This window comes from Coregonus lavaretus, assembly GCF_964263955.1.
Source record: "Coregonus lavaretus genome assembly, chromosome: 15".
Taxonomy (NCBI): domain Eukaryota; kingdom Metazoa; phylum Chordata; class Actinopteri; order Salmoniformes; family Salmonidae; genus Coregonus; species Coregonus lavaretus.
Window position 1 is genome coordinate 27,094,069 of NC_140002.1, and position 15,248 is coordinate 27,109,316.

Here is a 15,248-nt window from a genome sequence, read left to right on the forward strand (position 1 = left end):
CAAGTTATCTAGCTAGCTAACAACACGTAGTCCTAAATGTAATGTCAATTAATCATTTCTGGCATCCATGGCGTAAAGCCAAGTGATAGTTATTAATGGCTTCAAACGACGAACAAATTGATAATTTTGTGAGCCTCATCACACGCTCGAAGACCATCTCCGACACCGTCGATTACCGAAATCTAAAATTTGCAAATGTCATGTGATGTGGCATGAACTGTTATTCCCAGAGTGCATAGCGATATTTTGAAGTGCCCATGTGCGCATGTGGGCCTTGTTTTCATCTCTAGTTGGTCTTCCGAAACTATCAATTATATCTTCAAATACATTTTCATATCTAAGAAAATCAGCTTTTTGATGTAGAAATAACTGCAATTACATAGCTTTTATCGATAGTTTCTGACTTATATACACGTGTTGTTACATTGCAGAGATACAAGAACGGAGGTATAAGAACGGACACAAGGCTCGGATTGGACCACAAGATTTTCCAACGTTGCGTTTACAGAAGTAGCTCCTCCCATCTTTAGTAGGACAACGAAATTACAGTTTGTGTGTCAACAAGTTATTATTAATAAATACATGTAAAGAACATAGCTAGCAACAACATATTTTCTACATATGTATGTTGCAATATTCAACAAGTCAGTCTGAAAGTAACGTGTTCTATTGATAACCATCGAGCTTGCCACAGGAAACTAACGTTTGCTGCGTTAATAGCTAGTTAGCTACTTACAATAGCTAGCAGTAACGTTAGCAGCTAACGCGTTAGCTAGCTAGCTTGTTTAGATGTTTAGCCCAGTTGGATGGAACGTAAACAACAGTTGAAGGGTGTGCTGGAATAGCAAGTTTCCCCATATATTCCATCTGCTTCTGTGGGGAAACAGATCACCATGAACTGCCGTTCGGAGGCTCTGGAAGTGTCGGTGGAGGGAAGACAGGTCGACGAGGCCATGTTGGCTCTGTTACACACTATCTTACTGCATCGCAGCACTGGGAAATTTCATTACAAGAAAGAGGGCACCTACTCCATTGGCACTGTTGGCACACAGGACATTGACTGCGACTTCATTGATTTCAGTTTTGTTCGTGTTTCTTCAGATGAGCTTGACAGGGTCATCAGGAAAGCAGTAGGAGAATTCAAGGTAGGCTTATCTGATGACTGATTGTTGAAATTGATAGATATAATACACTAAAACATATAGCTAGATAACATATGAGTTATGTTCTGTATAACAATAATTGTTATTTATTGGCATCCATTGACCTCTGGATCTATATTGTGCTTTACAGGATGCCATGGGAAATGGGACAGATGGAATGGGACAAATCTCACTGGAGTTCTACCAGAAAAAAAAGTCCCGGTGGCCTTTCTCCGATGAGTGTATTCCCTGGGAGGTCTGGAGCATTAAGGTCAATGTCGTCAACCTGGCCAACGAGCAGGAGAGACAGATCTGCCGGGAGAAAGTGGGCGAGAAGCTGGGTGAGAAGGTGATCAACATCGTGGAGGTGATCAACCGGCACGAGTACCTACCCAAGATGCCCACCCAGTCGGAAGTGGACAATGTGTTCGACACCAGCCTCAAAGACGTCCAGCCTTACCTGTACAAAATCACTTTTCAGATCACTGATACGCTGGGCACCTCAGTGAGCACCACCATGAGAAGGCTAATAAAAGACACCTTAGCACTGTGAGGGCACCTCAAGATGATGTGCATCTTAAAACATGGCTGTGGGTAGCCTGGTTCCAAATCGTTTTGTGCTGTCTTGTCAACTCTTATGGTTGTGACCATTGGATGACTATAGAAGTTGGCAAGACAACACAAACAGATCTGAGACCAGGCTAAATTGTGGGCTTTATTGACTAGGGGATGTAATTGCTTAATTGACATGGGCATTTGCAGGCCTGTGGGTGTCTTAACTATTAGTTAGAAGCACTGATAGTACGCTAGAAGTACAACCACCCAATGTCTAATCAGAAAGTAAAATCAGTTTTATTCACATTTGTAAGCAGTCATTTTAGGATCCTAGTTATCTCTATTCTTTCTCCAAATGCCTTTGTCAACACTGAAACATGACCTTTCACATCCGATAGTACAGAGTATAACATTGTCAAGTATCATTTTTGCTTTTATGTTTTTTGTATGAACAAAGTGCTGCAAGGAGCATGTCTGTCTGAAACAGGTTTTCATTTAATAACTGCTTTATGGAAGTTTTATATTTTCAAGTAATTGTAAAGTCATTTTCTTATTTATGTTTGACATTTGCTTTAAGAAAATGATGTGCAGAAAGATGTTTCACTTTTGAAAATAAAATGATCACCTGAATTAATTTCACATCCCAAATTGTTATTTTAGCAAACCACCTGCTACTGTGCTTACTGATGTTAAGTACAAGACAGACCAACACGAACGTTGGTCGTGCGCGGTGGGGTTGCCGTCCTATTGCCTCTGACCACAGTACATTAAAAAAAAAACATTTTAGTCATTTAGCAGACGCTCTAATCCAGAGCGATTTACAGTTAGTGAGTGCATACATTATTTTTTATACTGGCCCCCCCCCGTGGGAATCAAACCCACAACCCTGGCGTTGCAAACGCCATGCTCTACCAACTGAGCTACATTCCTGCCGGCCATTCCCTCCCCTACCCTGGACGACGCTGGGCCAATTGTGCGCCGCCCCATGGGTCTCCCGGTCGACTACGACAGAGCCTGGATTCGAACCAGGATCTCTAGTGGCACAGCTAGCACTGCGATGCAGTGCCTCAGACCACTGCGCCACTCGTTAATCATTTCACAGAACATCGTTAATCATTTTATGTTAATTTCCTGACTACACATTGAATCGCCACACTTTGTCGACACCCAGCAGGTGATTTACTGCAGACGCCCAACGTTCTTGTTGGCCTGTCTTGTCCTTTACAGGTTCAGATTTGTGCAGTATACTGCATACCAAACATGCATCATCAGACAGGTCAACTTGCAAAGATGTGGAGGAAATCTTCAAATAAAGAATTAGTAACTAAACAGTTAGGGGATTTTTTAGGTTGAGAGGCCAGATGCTTTATTCAAAAGCATTCTTTGCCATTCAGCTGTATGGATGTTTTTCATAATCTGTTGCAAAGGTTTCCTCTCCAATCATATCTTTTTCATTCAGAGGATGACCTTGTACTATAATGACTCCATATCCTCAATGTCCACATCAGTGCAGACCACAAATTCACTTCCTGATTCACAGCCAAAAAATGTGTCACCACTGTCCAAGTGGCTATATAGCTTGAAAAACATCTCTGTGACCCATGGCAGTGACCATCTGTCCAAGGAATAACATTGCCACCTTTTCTCTTTATCACATTAGTTAGCGGTTTTCCATCTGTAACAGCTATTTTATCTGTAACAGCTCTGGACATGCCTTAATAATGTTGCAACTAGCGCAAACATGTTAAAAAAATATGTTTTCAACCAGATTGCAGTTTCAACAGTTCCATAGTGGAAGCCAAAGCCAGGTACAGAGGCACTACTCATTTAAACACATACCAACTTCTCCTGAAAACCATAACATGATTCAAGGGTGTTAGTTTCTTATTAATGCAATCCAAACAGTATACACACTCAATACCAAGGCAGCTACCGCAATATCACTCTTTATTACAGAAATAATTCACGCACAAAAACTGTAGAAAAAACACAAAACAGCTGCCGTTCATGTAAAGCAACAATAATGCAACCCATACAAATACGCATGATTGCAGAAATAGCAGAGTAATACTAAAGATATGTATTTTCATAAACAAACTAATTATAGGTACAAAATTAAAAGTTATACAAACGCTGCCATTTACACAAAATTATATTCAATTTCTTTTAACTCAAATTTTTTTTTTTGAGCTTCCACACAAATTCAGAGCACAAATTTAAATACATATTTTGTTAGAACCTAACCACAGAATTTAAACATCAAAAAGTTACATCTTTCAAATCTGAATATCAATATCTGTGGTTACTGCGGTCTCAATAAATGTACAAATGTAATCTGAGGTTACAGTTATCATAAAACGAACAAATCATTGATAAAAAAATGTAATCTTATTTTCAATCCTCTTTTCCAGATGTACTGTAATTAACAAGCCATCACAACCACAGCAACCCCAAATCATCTGACTGTTGTATAGGAACTATTTTCCAAATCCGACTTTTCCCCCTAGGGCAACAGTCTTGCTTTCACATGTTCTTAATTTTTGTAACCCTTTATTGGATCTTGGTTGTAAATCCTTCAAAATATCCAAGTAAAAAAAGTAGTTACTCTGCAACGATTTATTGTGCTTCATTTTAACAGAACATTTGTCAAATTGTCTCAGGATGCATATGCTAAGACCATGCTATCAATTCATACGATTACTTGTGTAAATTATCATACAAACTATTTCAGACACAGAGCAGTGATACAATACTCATGTCTTTGGCCATTCAAATTCATTCCTGTGTATGTATTACTATACAAGTTGCTTGTGTGCTTTTGTACCAAATTAATCATTTTAAAAAACTACAACTAAATCTACCCAGTAGGCAGAAGGTAAACAAAACTCATTTCCCAATAAAGTACATATTTTACTTATTCTTTACACAATAATCCACTCATGATGATCTGTAATTTAATGTGAAATATCTAAAATTAAACAAGAAATGAAGATTATTTATTTTCTCAGAATCTACAAAAAGTGTCAGTTAAAATACTGCATGTGTTTCCAGTTCTTATCCCCTTGCTAATCTAACTCCTCTTTGGTTTTGTTTACTTGTATAATCTACATGAACTATCACTAAGGCAATGACAAAATCTGAATTATGAAGAATTAATATGAATAGTCAATATGAAAACCATAATGTTATGGTACAAAACAGATTACAGCTGAAATGTTAATGGGACGCAGAGGATCCAAAATAAAGATTAATATAACAGCAATTAATCAATGTAATTTGACCAATATACGCAATGTTAATAGCGAACAGAATTGCAAAGTGCATATCAATAAACATGATGCCGGAGGCCACTAATATCATATTCATAATCGTCACGCATCAATCAAAAAAATTCACAATTTAAGCAAAAGCATTTAACTGATCTTGAATTGTACAGTACAGCAATTCCTAAATAAAGCACTTTCTTGAATCAAAAGAGTTTTATAGGTAAAGACGAGTCAAAGGGGGTTATCTGAAATAGATTTATGCAGTACTAACAATGTCAAAGGCAAAGTAACCATTGTAAGGAGCTGATGATGAGGCAAACAGCAATTAATTGCACTAATTTGTTTTCACACCAACACACATGGCCACTGGAAAATATAACATGAAGGAAAGCCAACTACCAACAGCAATAGATACATTCAAAATCTTTCTTGTGTAGACAGAGTTGTATTTTATATTTTACCATGCTGTGAGCATAAAGTATCATATCAGGCTCAAAAACAGAGCACAGGTGTTCGAGTGAGACATTTAATTGTGGCTCTGCTCATGGCTCCAAAGACTAAAGGCAGTCTTGAATGTCCTGTGGCAGAGCTTACACATGTACTGCCTCTTAAACGTGAGGGCAGAGAGAGTGGGGGCATGGTAAAAAAAGGTTTCTGATTCCTGAGGGGTGAGAGGATTATCCACACTATCCGTCTTGGGTAGGGGGCTACTGTATGATCTGTCCATCTCTGGCCTCTTGGTCCTGGGCATTGATGACGAGCTTCCAGGCTTCTCCTCCTCCTTCGCTACCACAGATTTAGCTACCACTGGCTCTGCCTCCATTGGTTTAGGTGGAGAAACTTGTGGGGCAGGACGTCCAGTTGCTTGTGTGACCGGCGGTGGTGGTGAGGGGGAGGGAGACGAAGGGCGCCTGTCATCGATCTCTCTCACTCCATGTTCGTCGGAGGTGGACATGTGGGACTGGAAGTGGCTCCAAAGGCGGAAGTTGGTCCTGAAGGCCTTATTGCAGATGTGACAGATGAAGGGTTTGATGTGGCACAGCAGCTCCTGGTGGCGCTCCAGATCTTTGTGGCCACCGAAGAGCTTGCCACATTTTTCGCATGGCCAAACACCTGGCTCCTCGGGCTCGATGGAGGCCCCAGACGTCATATCCTCCCTCTCGCTCACGGCCTCCTCAATGGGCTCCTCCTTGACTGTCAGCTCGCCGTGATGGTCGTTCTTATGCTGGCTAACACTCAAGTCCTCGGGCACGAATGATGAAGAATCCTCTGAGTCGAACATAGGCGGACCTGAGGAGTCACTGTAGATGATGTCCTCTCTGGAGCTCAGCGCTCCCACAGATTCCTGGGTATGGAGCGGCCTTCCGAGGTGGTCAAATGCTTCTCCATTGATGTCCTGATGGCTCAGCTGCTCCTTAACAGTCATAATGTTGTGGTTGTGAACCTCCACCTGGTGTCTCCATATGCTAAAGGAGGACTTGAAGGTCCGCATGCACTCCAGGCAGGTCAGTTTCTTGTACTTGCAGTGTGCTTCGTGCTCTTTTTTAACCGCTGGGCTGGAGAATCGGAGGCCACAGTACGGGCACACGGTTGCGTGTCGACAGCCCCTCTCGTGGTCTCCCTGCTCAAAGTGAGAGGACAGCTTCTCATTGCAGAGCCTGCAGGAGTAAACCTCTGTGTCTGTGTTCTCTCTTTGATCGGGCTGGTCCTGGTCCTTTTGGCAGAGACTGCCCTCTCTCTCAGTCTCTTGGTTGGCTCTCTCCATAGGGTGTGTCTTCAAATGCTGCTTGAACTGAGACAGAAACAAAAACGTTTTCCCACAGTAAGGGCATATCAAATTTGACCTTGATCTCAGGCCACCTTTTTTGGCAAACACCTGAGACTGCGAACCCTGCTTATTCCTCCTCAGCTTCATGAGCAAAGCTTTCTTTATTTCTCTCTCTCGCACAATATCAATCAGCTTCCTCTGAAACTTTTCATCCAGCTGGAACGAACTGGAGGATGAAGCAGGGTTTTGTACCACTCCGTGCTGGGTTTGGCAGTGGGTCCAGACTTTGAAGTTGGTGTGGAAGCGTTTGTGGCAGATGTCACAAGCATATGGCTTATCTGGGTTGTGATACATGTTAACATGGCGGTGCAGTCCAGCTTTGGATCTGAACACTTTCAAACAGTTCCAGCATTTAAACATCTTGCTCTGCCTGGGCTCATCAGTCCAGTCTCCATCATTGTCGTCCATGTTGGAGTTGTGAGGTACAGATTCTGACATGTCGTCGTCATCATCTTCACGTGGTAAATCATGTTTGTTCACCCCTTTGGACTTTTTGAATGGGTACCTTCTGTTCTCTTTTCTCACCTTTCTCTTTCCAGGGAGATTATAAAATGGCTTAGTAGGGCCTTGGTCGAAATTCATTTCAATGTCTTTTAGGTTGACTGGTAGAGAATCCCCCACTGTGATTCTAATGATCTCTGAGGGGTCAGACAGTGGGCTGCTAGGCTCTGTCTTCACATTGAACTCCTCTCCCTGAGTTTCTTCTTCATCATCATACCTACTGTGGTGCCTTGACCTGAGAAGAAGTGGCGGAACCACTTTCACACTGTGTTTGTGCTCTGTCTCAGTCCCTTCCTCTGTCTTTGCCACCATCTTAACAACCGACTGTACTCGGCCTTGCAGCTTATTGAGCTCCAGTGTGGGGGAGAAGACTGGGACGGGACTGTCCATGGATAATGATCTGCGCAGCAGGCTTTTTATGAGTGGGCCACTCCTGTCAATGGTCTGGCTAGGCTCCCCTGCCTGGCCCTGAAATGTTGGTTTGGGTCTGTAGAGCCTCTGCTCCTCCTCCTCTTCTTTAGTGCTTAGATCAGACTCAGTCTGTAACATGACTGTTGGAGATTCACTGAAGGAGACTGAGGAGGTGAGCTGTGGCCTTACTGATGACCCTGTGCGTGATAATGTCTTCCCCTTTAAGATGGAGGCATATGAACAGATGGGCTTGCTATCAGAACCCTCACCAATTGCTTCAGCTGATTTTCTGGGATTGGATGCAGTGTTCCTGGCTGATTCGTTTGGTTTCCTGTGTCCTGAGGGCTCTCCTTGATAATTTGAACCGTAGCGACTGGGGCCGGGAGCATCACCACCTCGGTTCTGGCGCATAATGACACTCCTCGGCTGGCTGTCATTGTCAACTTCCTCTGAGAAGGACAAAATTTTTCTGGAAACGCAGTAGGACACATGCGGCCTTGTTGACATGATGTTGGTTAGAAAGGGGATCCCTAGACTGTAGCCCATCTCCTGGATGGCTGCCAGGCTGCCTCTGTCCACGAAGAGGGAGGATGAGTATATGTAATTCAGCACTACCTCAAAGGCGTCAGGCTCACAGAAGTCCAACTGTATCACTTTGTGGGTCTCAGACAGCCTCCGTGTGAACAGGGATTGGAAATACTCACTGCTGGCGGCAAGCACACTCCTGTGGGCCTGGTACCTCTGATCCCCCACAACCAAGACTGTGTCACAGAGCTGCCCCCTCAGGCGCTGCTCGTTGAGCACCCCCAGCACAGAGAGGCCGTGGGAGGGATTACTATAGTGCACCAGACTCTCCATTCTGACTGAAAGGCAAGAACAAAAAGGAGAGGATTTTAATTTCAAGACACCTATTTTGACTAAATTTTTCAATAAAATAAAGTAAGGAAAGAGTTACCTAAACATTTAGGAAACACATAAAATCAAACAAACTATGTGTCAAATAAATCTACCTAAATAAATAAATAACAGCAAAACTATAAGAATCTAATAACATTATGTCAAATTCATATATGACATACAGGTGTGACAATGTTTCAACTTCCCCAAGTTTGTGGTAAATTTGCTGCAAACTAAATAGTGTGCCACAAAATGTTGCCAGAAGTTTGCAAATGTTTGCCACTATTGGTGAATCTGCAGCATACCTTTGGCAGCAATAATATTTATTGCCACTAGTGGCAAAGAGTGCGCCAGAGATTTTTTTCTGGCAGACAATTCTCTCAAGATTCAATTTGAATCCATGGCAAACCTGTGGCAAAAAGTTCCAAGACCAGTAACTGTTGATTACCAATCAGGGGGATTAGAAACATCTGTTGGAAAATGGAAACCAAGCTATCTAGCTAGCTACCAAAGTTGTCCGGTGATTGTCTAACTTATTAATTAAACGTCCTAGCTAATAAACTTTAACATTTTATTTGCTAAATTATGTCTAGTTAGCATAGTAATGTTTTATGGGATAGAGTGAAACACATTTTGTTGATACCAGTTTCAATCTGTCAGTGCCACTGACTGGCTTGTGCTTAGCTAGCTAACGTTGGCTATCATATTTTTGCACATTAATGTGATAGGTAGCTAAGCTAGCTAACTAATGATTTTCCTAAACATTTATATTTTTGGGTGAATACGTTGCTGTCTTAATACCATGTCAATATGCTAGTGTCACAGTTCAGTAGCATGTTAGCTAGCACAACAGCTAAGGTAGCAACAATATGAGTTGATTTGACATTAATGCAACATTTTATTTTGCAGATGGATACCCTTCCCCTACCCGTGGTGTTGGAACAGGCAGAGAGGATGCATCAACACCCTGGAAATATGTTTGTGGTGCAATCCCTCATAACACTCTTTTTGAGTGATAAATGAGTGTATTGTCTTCAAGATTGATAAGGTATGCAAATGCATGTTTTTCAAATGTAGCCCATACATTGATTATTTGTAACAATTAGATCTTTCATTGCTTTAAACTAGTAGTAACTAACTCATCTTGATCATGTTGTTCCTTCTCTTGTTCTAGAAACAATCAGTTACAAGGCAAAAATACAGATTGAGGCCTTCAATCAAACTGAGGACAGGGAAATGTGTGTGGACCAGACAGGCCAAGGCTTCTTGCATGCATGGCTTTGAGATGTAAGTTACACTTTACAAAACGTTGGGTTGTTTGGATGACCCAATTGCTGGGTTGCAGGCATTGGGTCAATAGTTGGGTTGTTTTCTGTAAAAACAGCAAGGTTGGGTCGTTTGTGCTGGGTTATTAAGGTTCGGTTACGGACGATTTTAGCATGTCAATCTTGGTGGGGCAAACAAAAAAATGTTTTAGATGCATGGATATTTGACCCAGCCAGTGGGATAAGTCCACCTTAACGTGAGCAAGTGTCAAGACGTGGAATCCAGGCTCTGTCGTAGCCGGCCGCGACCGGGAGACCCATGGGGCGGCGCGCACAATTGGCCCAGCGTCGTCCAGGGCTGGGGAGGGATTTGGCCGGCAGGGGATGTAGCTCATTTGGTAGAGCATGGCGTTTGCAACGCCAGGGTTGTGTGTTCGATAAAATAATGTAAGCACTAACTGTAAGTTGCTCTGGATAAGAGCGTCTGCTAAATGACTAAAATGTAAATGTAAAATGTGGAAACTTACAAGTCTTCTATTGCGACTTAGTGACTGACTGGAAAACGGCTAACACCATTTTGACAAACTAAGAGTGTTTTGGCAGACTGAAAACCATGAAAACAGTAAGTAACAAATGTTACAAATTATGAATTTGATGGTCATTCAGGTTAAATAGGTTGTCCTATCATAATTAGGTAGCTAGCTAACGTTAGCTTGAGTGTTAGCTAACGACCGTTAGCTAGCTAGCCATTTTCTGTGCTAATATCTCTGGCTGTGGTAACGTTTACTAGCTAGCTAATGTTAGCCTCGCGACCATGCTCGCGACGCTAACTTACTGGAGCGTTGTCGCGGAATATAGCTAAATGTACGTTCATTGAATCAGATTGCTCATTCATCAAAAAAACCTCTGAAAATGCCAACTACTTTAATGATTCATGATTATGTTTGTTTTGTGTTTTCTGATTGTTTCAGTGCATGCATTCAACAAGCTTTGGACAAAGGACTCTCCGCCATCTCCAAAGTTCACTCAAAAAGGCAATAGTTCTGAACTGGGTTTGATTTAGTTTAGTTTGAATTATTTACATTTTGTTATTTATCTTTTAAACTTCCATTGGTTGAAATCTATTGCTCAGTTATCACTTGGCTCATGTAAATAATTCTGTAGTTGCCCCTTTAAACATCCTAAGGTCAACATCCCCACCCATAGTGTTCACATTTCTCTCATGTAAATGTTGTAGCTACATAAAAATATTAAATAAACAATTTATTTGGGAAATATCTAGTCTTTGCTCTTTTTACCATGCTGATTATTTCAAGTTGTATTGGATTTATTTTTATATGTTAAGACATTTAATACATGTTTAGTATATTTACTACATTTAATGTTTTAGTTTTTTTCTCTGAGAAGTATGTAAGTTAACACAGTGACCAAAAACCTGATTTAATTTGCATATTCATACTGAGTTTGCAGCAAACAGAATGTTTTGCCACAAGTTTCCCAGAATTGTTTGCCAGAAGTTCAGTCTGCTACAAAACGAATATGCATGTGAAAATATGATATTACCCAAATTTGCGACAAATTGGCCAAAGGTTTGCCAGAAGCCTGTTTTTTCGGTAAGGGGTATTTTGCTATGCAGTCTGTGCCAACAATTTATTACTGAAAATGTGCATGATTATTAAATCCTTCATTTTCAATTTTAGAATATCAAAACACATTCTGTAAACCATGAAGAGTACTGCATTAGACTATACAACATTTTTTAGATCAGCAACTAGTAGGATGCTACTGTATCTATCTGTGCTATGAGCGCAAATAACGACGCATGCGCATTTATAGGTTCTATTTCGATTACATCATGTCTTTAATCAGAAGACATGGCGAGGGGGCATATTTAGTAGGGACGCAGACAGCGTTCATTCCGTTACACACATAACTGTGGACACGGCTATCAATTCCACATGATTACACAAACATGTCTAGTACATTCCATTTCAGAAAAGTTTTGAACGCTGCGCCCATTGAATGTGTCTGAGGAGAAGTCAGGAGAACAAGTATTAGATAATCCGCGAGACGTGGCTAAAATTCCTGAAGACACAAATTCAGCAGAAACTGGTTTTAGAAGTCTGGCAAGTATTCTCCCCGTTATGGACTAAATAGGTTAATTAAATTTGAAACAATGACGCGGTGCATGGTCTGTTTGTTACCGTTGCTGGCGGTGAAATCACGTAATCACCTTGTGTTAATGTTTCCGAAAGAGAAATGTCAAAGAAACAGAATAAAAACACAGTGCTCGAGAAACTAGTGTGTGGTCACTGCGTGTGCGCACACACCCACTACTGTATTTTCTCCCTGGTTAGTTAAAGCGCAGACGCAGCATCTACAGGAGCAGACACAGAGCAGTTGCTCGTGGGGTTTAGAAAAGACGAAGAAACCACCTCCGAGTTACGTCAGGAAAAAAAGAAGCTTTTCTCCAAACAAGAGTCCAATGTAAAGCACTAGCGCCAGATAATCTCAACCAAAGTAGTTTTGTGGCTTTCTAAACTTACCCCTATGCATTCGTTCTGTTTCCACGGAGCACACTAAAGACTTTATATCAGAATTCTGGTGAGTGTGTGGTAGTCGTGATTCCATCCATCTTGAATTTGACGTCATCCCACTCCAGGGATGAGGTCATCACATAGAACGCTCGTCACGTGCGCTGTGAGCTGATAGGCTGCTTTATACCATGTAGGCGGGAGGGTAGGATATGACAGGCAGATTAAACCATCTTAAAGTGACAGGTCATATTTTCGTTCTTTGATATGTAAACATACCCTTGGGAAACAATACCAATTCACATTCAATAAAAAAGCAATCATATTGCTGTCAGGTCAACATTGCTGTCTCAGTTGCAAAGTATCAATATTCTGTTCTTTAAAACCATAGATGGATACTGCTAAATTATGTGGAATTACAGAATTAAATGCAGAATGTATTTTGCTATTATTATTGTTAATGTTATTTTTGTTGTTGTATCTAATGACGACAATCAAAGCACGGGGTAAGATCTGCATTTGACATTGGTGGATGAATGCGTTTCTCTGTAACCAGATCCACTGTCCCACTGAAACTAATTAAAGAGATGTGATTAAAAATTTCATTATGGCACCTCTGCTCTCTCTCATTACAGATACCCAGAGGACGCCTGTTGCTCTGTTTATCCGGCCACATCCTGGAAAGTCTTCATGTAGTACCGTACCTCACAAGCGGATGATCCAAGGAAGATGCGGCACTGCTATTGCCTCATTACATTTTACATTTTAGTCATTTAGCAGACGCTCTTATCCAGAGCGACTTACAGTTAGTGCATACATTATTTTATCGAACCCACAACCCTGGCGTTGCAAACGCCATGCTCTACCAACTGAGCTACATCCCCTGCCGGCCATTCCCTCCCCTACCCTGGACGACGCTGGGCCAATTGTGCGCGCTGCCCCATGGGTCTCCCTCTTACATGTATGTACAATCTGTGTGTATATGCGAAGACTTCATGGTATTTAAATAAACTGGATACAACAAGCTGAAACTGAGGGTGGGACACTGTGATTGTGGTTCTGCATTTAGGGCCAATCCTATAATCTGTGGAACTAAGTGATGTGATGACACCTGTTAATGGTTGTTGTGTCACTCAGGTTGAGCCACCCCTCTTCTCTGAGAGCACCCCCCTCCCTCCATCCCTCCAGAACAGCCTGCATGAAAAGCAGAGTTTCTGGGTGAAATTGGATCTGCTATATTCCTGTGAAATTTGAGTTGCATGGTTGTGGGTGGGAATTTCCCAATACTAGTGTGCAAACTACTGTAGACATCCGCGCATCCCAGAATACTTGCGTGATACAGGAATTTCTGGGATAGTATTTCCCAATTATGCATTAGTACGTTTCTGGAAATATAACTTTATATATAAGTCACTGAGAACAAGATGGCGTCTCAGATGATTTTTTTATGTCTGTTGGAACGTTTGTACAAATGAACAACACTAATGACGTATGTTAGAAGTTTATTTTGTATGAAATTTGTATCTAACGGTTGCATGCTAACCACTAACATTAGCTAGCTCAGCGCTAGGCTAGCTACATTTAATACACAGGCCTCTTCTATAGCTCAATTGGTAGAGCATGGCACTTGTAACGCCAGGGTAGTGGGTTCGATCCCCGGGACCACCCATACGTAAAAATGTATGCACACATGACTGTAAGTCGCTTTGGATAAAAGTGTCTGCTAAATGGCATATTATATTATTATATTATATAATTTGTTTGTACTGTTCTACAAACTGTTGTTGTCCATACAATGCATGGGTACAGTGGGGGAAAAAAGTATTTAGTCAGCCACCAATTGTGCAAGTTCTCCCACTTAAAAAGATGAGAGAGGCCTGTAATTTTCATCACAGGTACACGTCAACTATGACAGACAAAATGAGAAAAAAATATCCAGAAAATCCCATTGTAGGATTTTTAATGAATTTATTTGCAAATTATGGTGGAAAATAAGTATTTGGTCAATTACAAAAGTTTCTGAATACTTTGTTATATACCTTTTGTTGGCAATGACACAGGTCAAACGTTTTCTGTAAGTCTTCACAAGGTTTTCACACACTGTTGCTGGTATTTTGGCCCATTCCTCCATGCAGATCTCCTCTAGAGCAGTGATGTTTTGGGGCTGTCGCTGGGCAACACGGACTTTCAACTCCCTCCAAAGATTTTCTATGGGGTTGAGATCTGGAGACTGGCTAGGCCACTCCAGGACCTTGAAATGCTTCTTACGAAGCCACTCCTTCGTTGCCCGGGCGGTGTGTTTGGGATCATTGTCATGCTGAAAGACCCAGCCACGTTTCATCTTCAATGCCTTTGCTGATGGAAGGAGGTTTTCACTCAAAATTTCACGATATATGGCCCCATTCATTCTTTCCTTTACACGGATCAGTCGTCCTGGTCCCTTTGCAGAAAAACAGCCCCAAAGCATGATGTTTCCACCCCCATGCTTCACAGTAGGTATGGTGTTCTTTGGATGCAACTCAGCATTCTTTGTCCTCCAAACACGACGAGTTGAGTTTTTACCAAAAAGTTCTATTTTGGTTTCATCTGACCATATGACATTCTCCCAATCCTCTTCTGGATCATCCAAATGCACTCTAGCAAACTTCAGACGGGCCTGGACATGTACTGGCTTAAGCAGGGGGACACGTCTGGCGCTGCAAGATTTGAGTCCCTGGCGGCGTAGTGTGTTACTGATGGTAGGCTTTGTTACTTTGGTCCCAGCTCTCTGCAGGTCATTCACTAGGTCCCCCCGTGTGGTTCTGGGATTTTTGCTCACCGTTCTTGTGATCATTTTGACCCCACGGGGT

At 41.7% G+C, this 15,248-nt stretch overlaps 2 protein-coding genes across 2 annotated transcripts; one reads left to right on the plus strand and one right to left on the minus strand.

Moving 5' to 3' along the window:
* The first annotated feature begins 235 nt into the window (after positions 1–235).
* atg101 (autophagy related 101) lies at positions 236–2,335 on the plus strand. The gene is made up of 2 exons (XM_084177622.1): positions 236–1,145; positions 1,294–2,335. The coding sequence occupies exons 1-2, from the start codon at positions 894–896 to the stop codon at positions 1,693–1,695; spliced, it is 654 nt and encodes a 217-aa protein (XP_084033748.1). The 5' UTR covers positions 236–893; the 3' UTR covers positions 1,696–2,335.
* A 1,292-nt stretch (positions 2,336–3,627) lies between these two features.
* On the minus strand, positions 3,628–12,517 carry LOC311142375 (zinc finger and BTB domain-containing protein 21-like; the record flags this gene model as incomplete). The annotated part of the gene is made up of 2 exons (XM_084178022.1): positions 3,628–8,566; positions 12,412–12,517. 2 exons carry the CDS (start codon positions 12,515–12,517, stop codon positions 5,490–5,492), a joined length of 3,183 nt encoding a protein of 1,060 aa, XP_084034148.1. The 3' UTR covers positions 3,628–5,489.
* Between the last annotated feature and the right edge of the window lie 2,731 nt (positions 12,518–15,248).

Bases quoted from the DNA above. Each gene is read 5' to 3' on its own strand.
- atg101 (XM_084177622.1), top strand. From the start codon at position 894: ATGAACTGCCGTTCGGAGGCTCTGGAAGTGTCGGTGGAGGGAAGACAG. The intron at 1,146-1,293 runs GTAGGCTTATCT...TGTGCTTTACAG, and splicing joins AAGCAGTAGGAGAATTCAAG to GATGCCATGGGAAATGGGAC.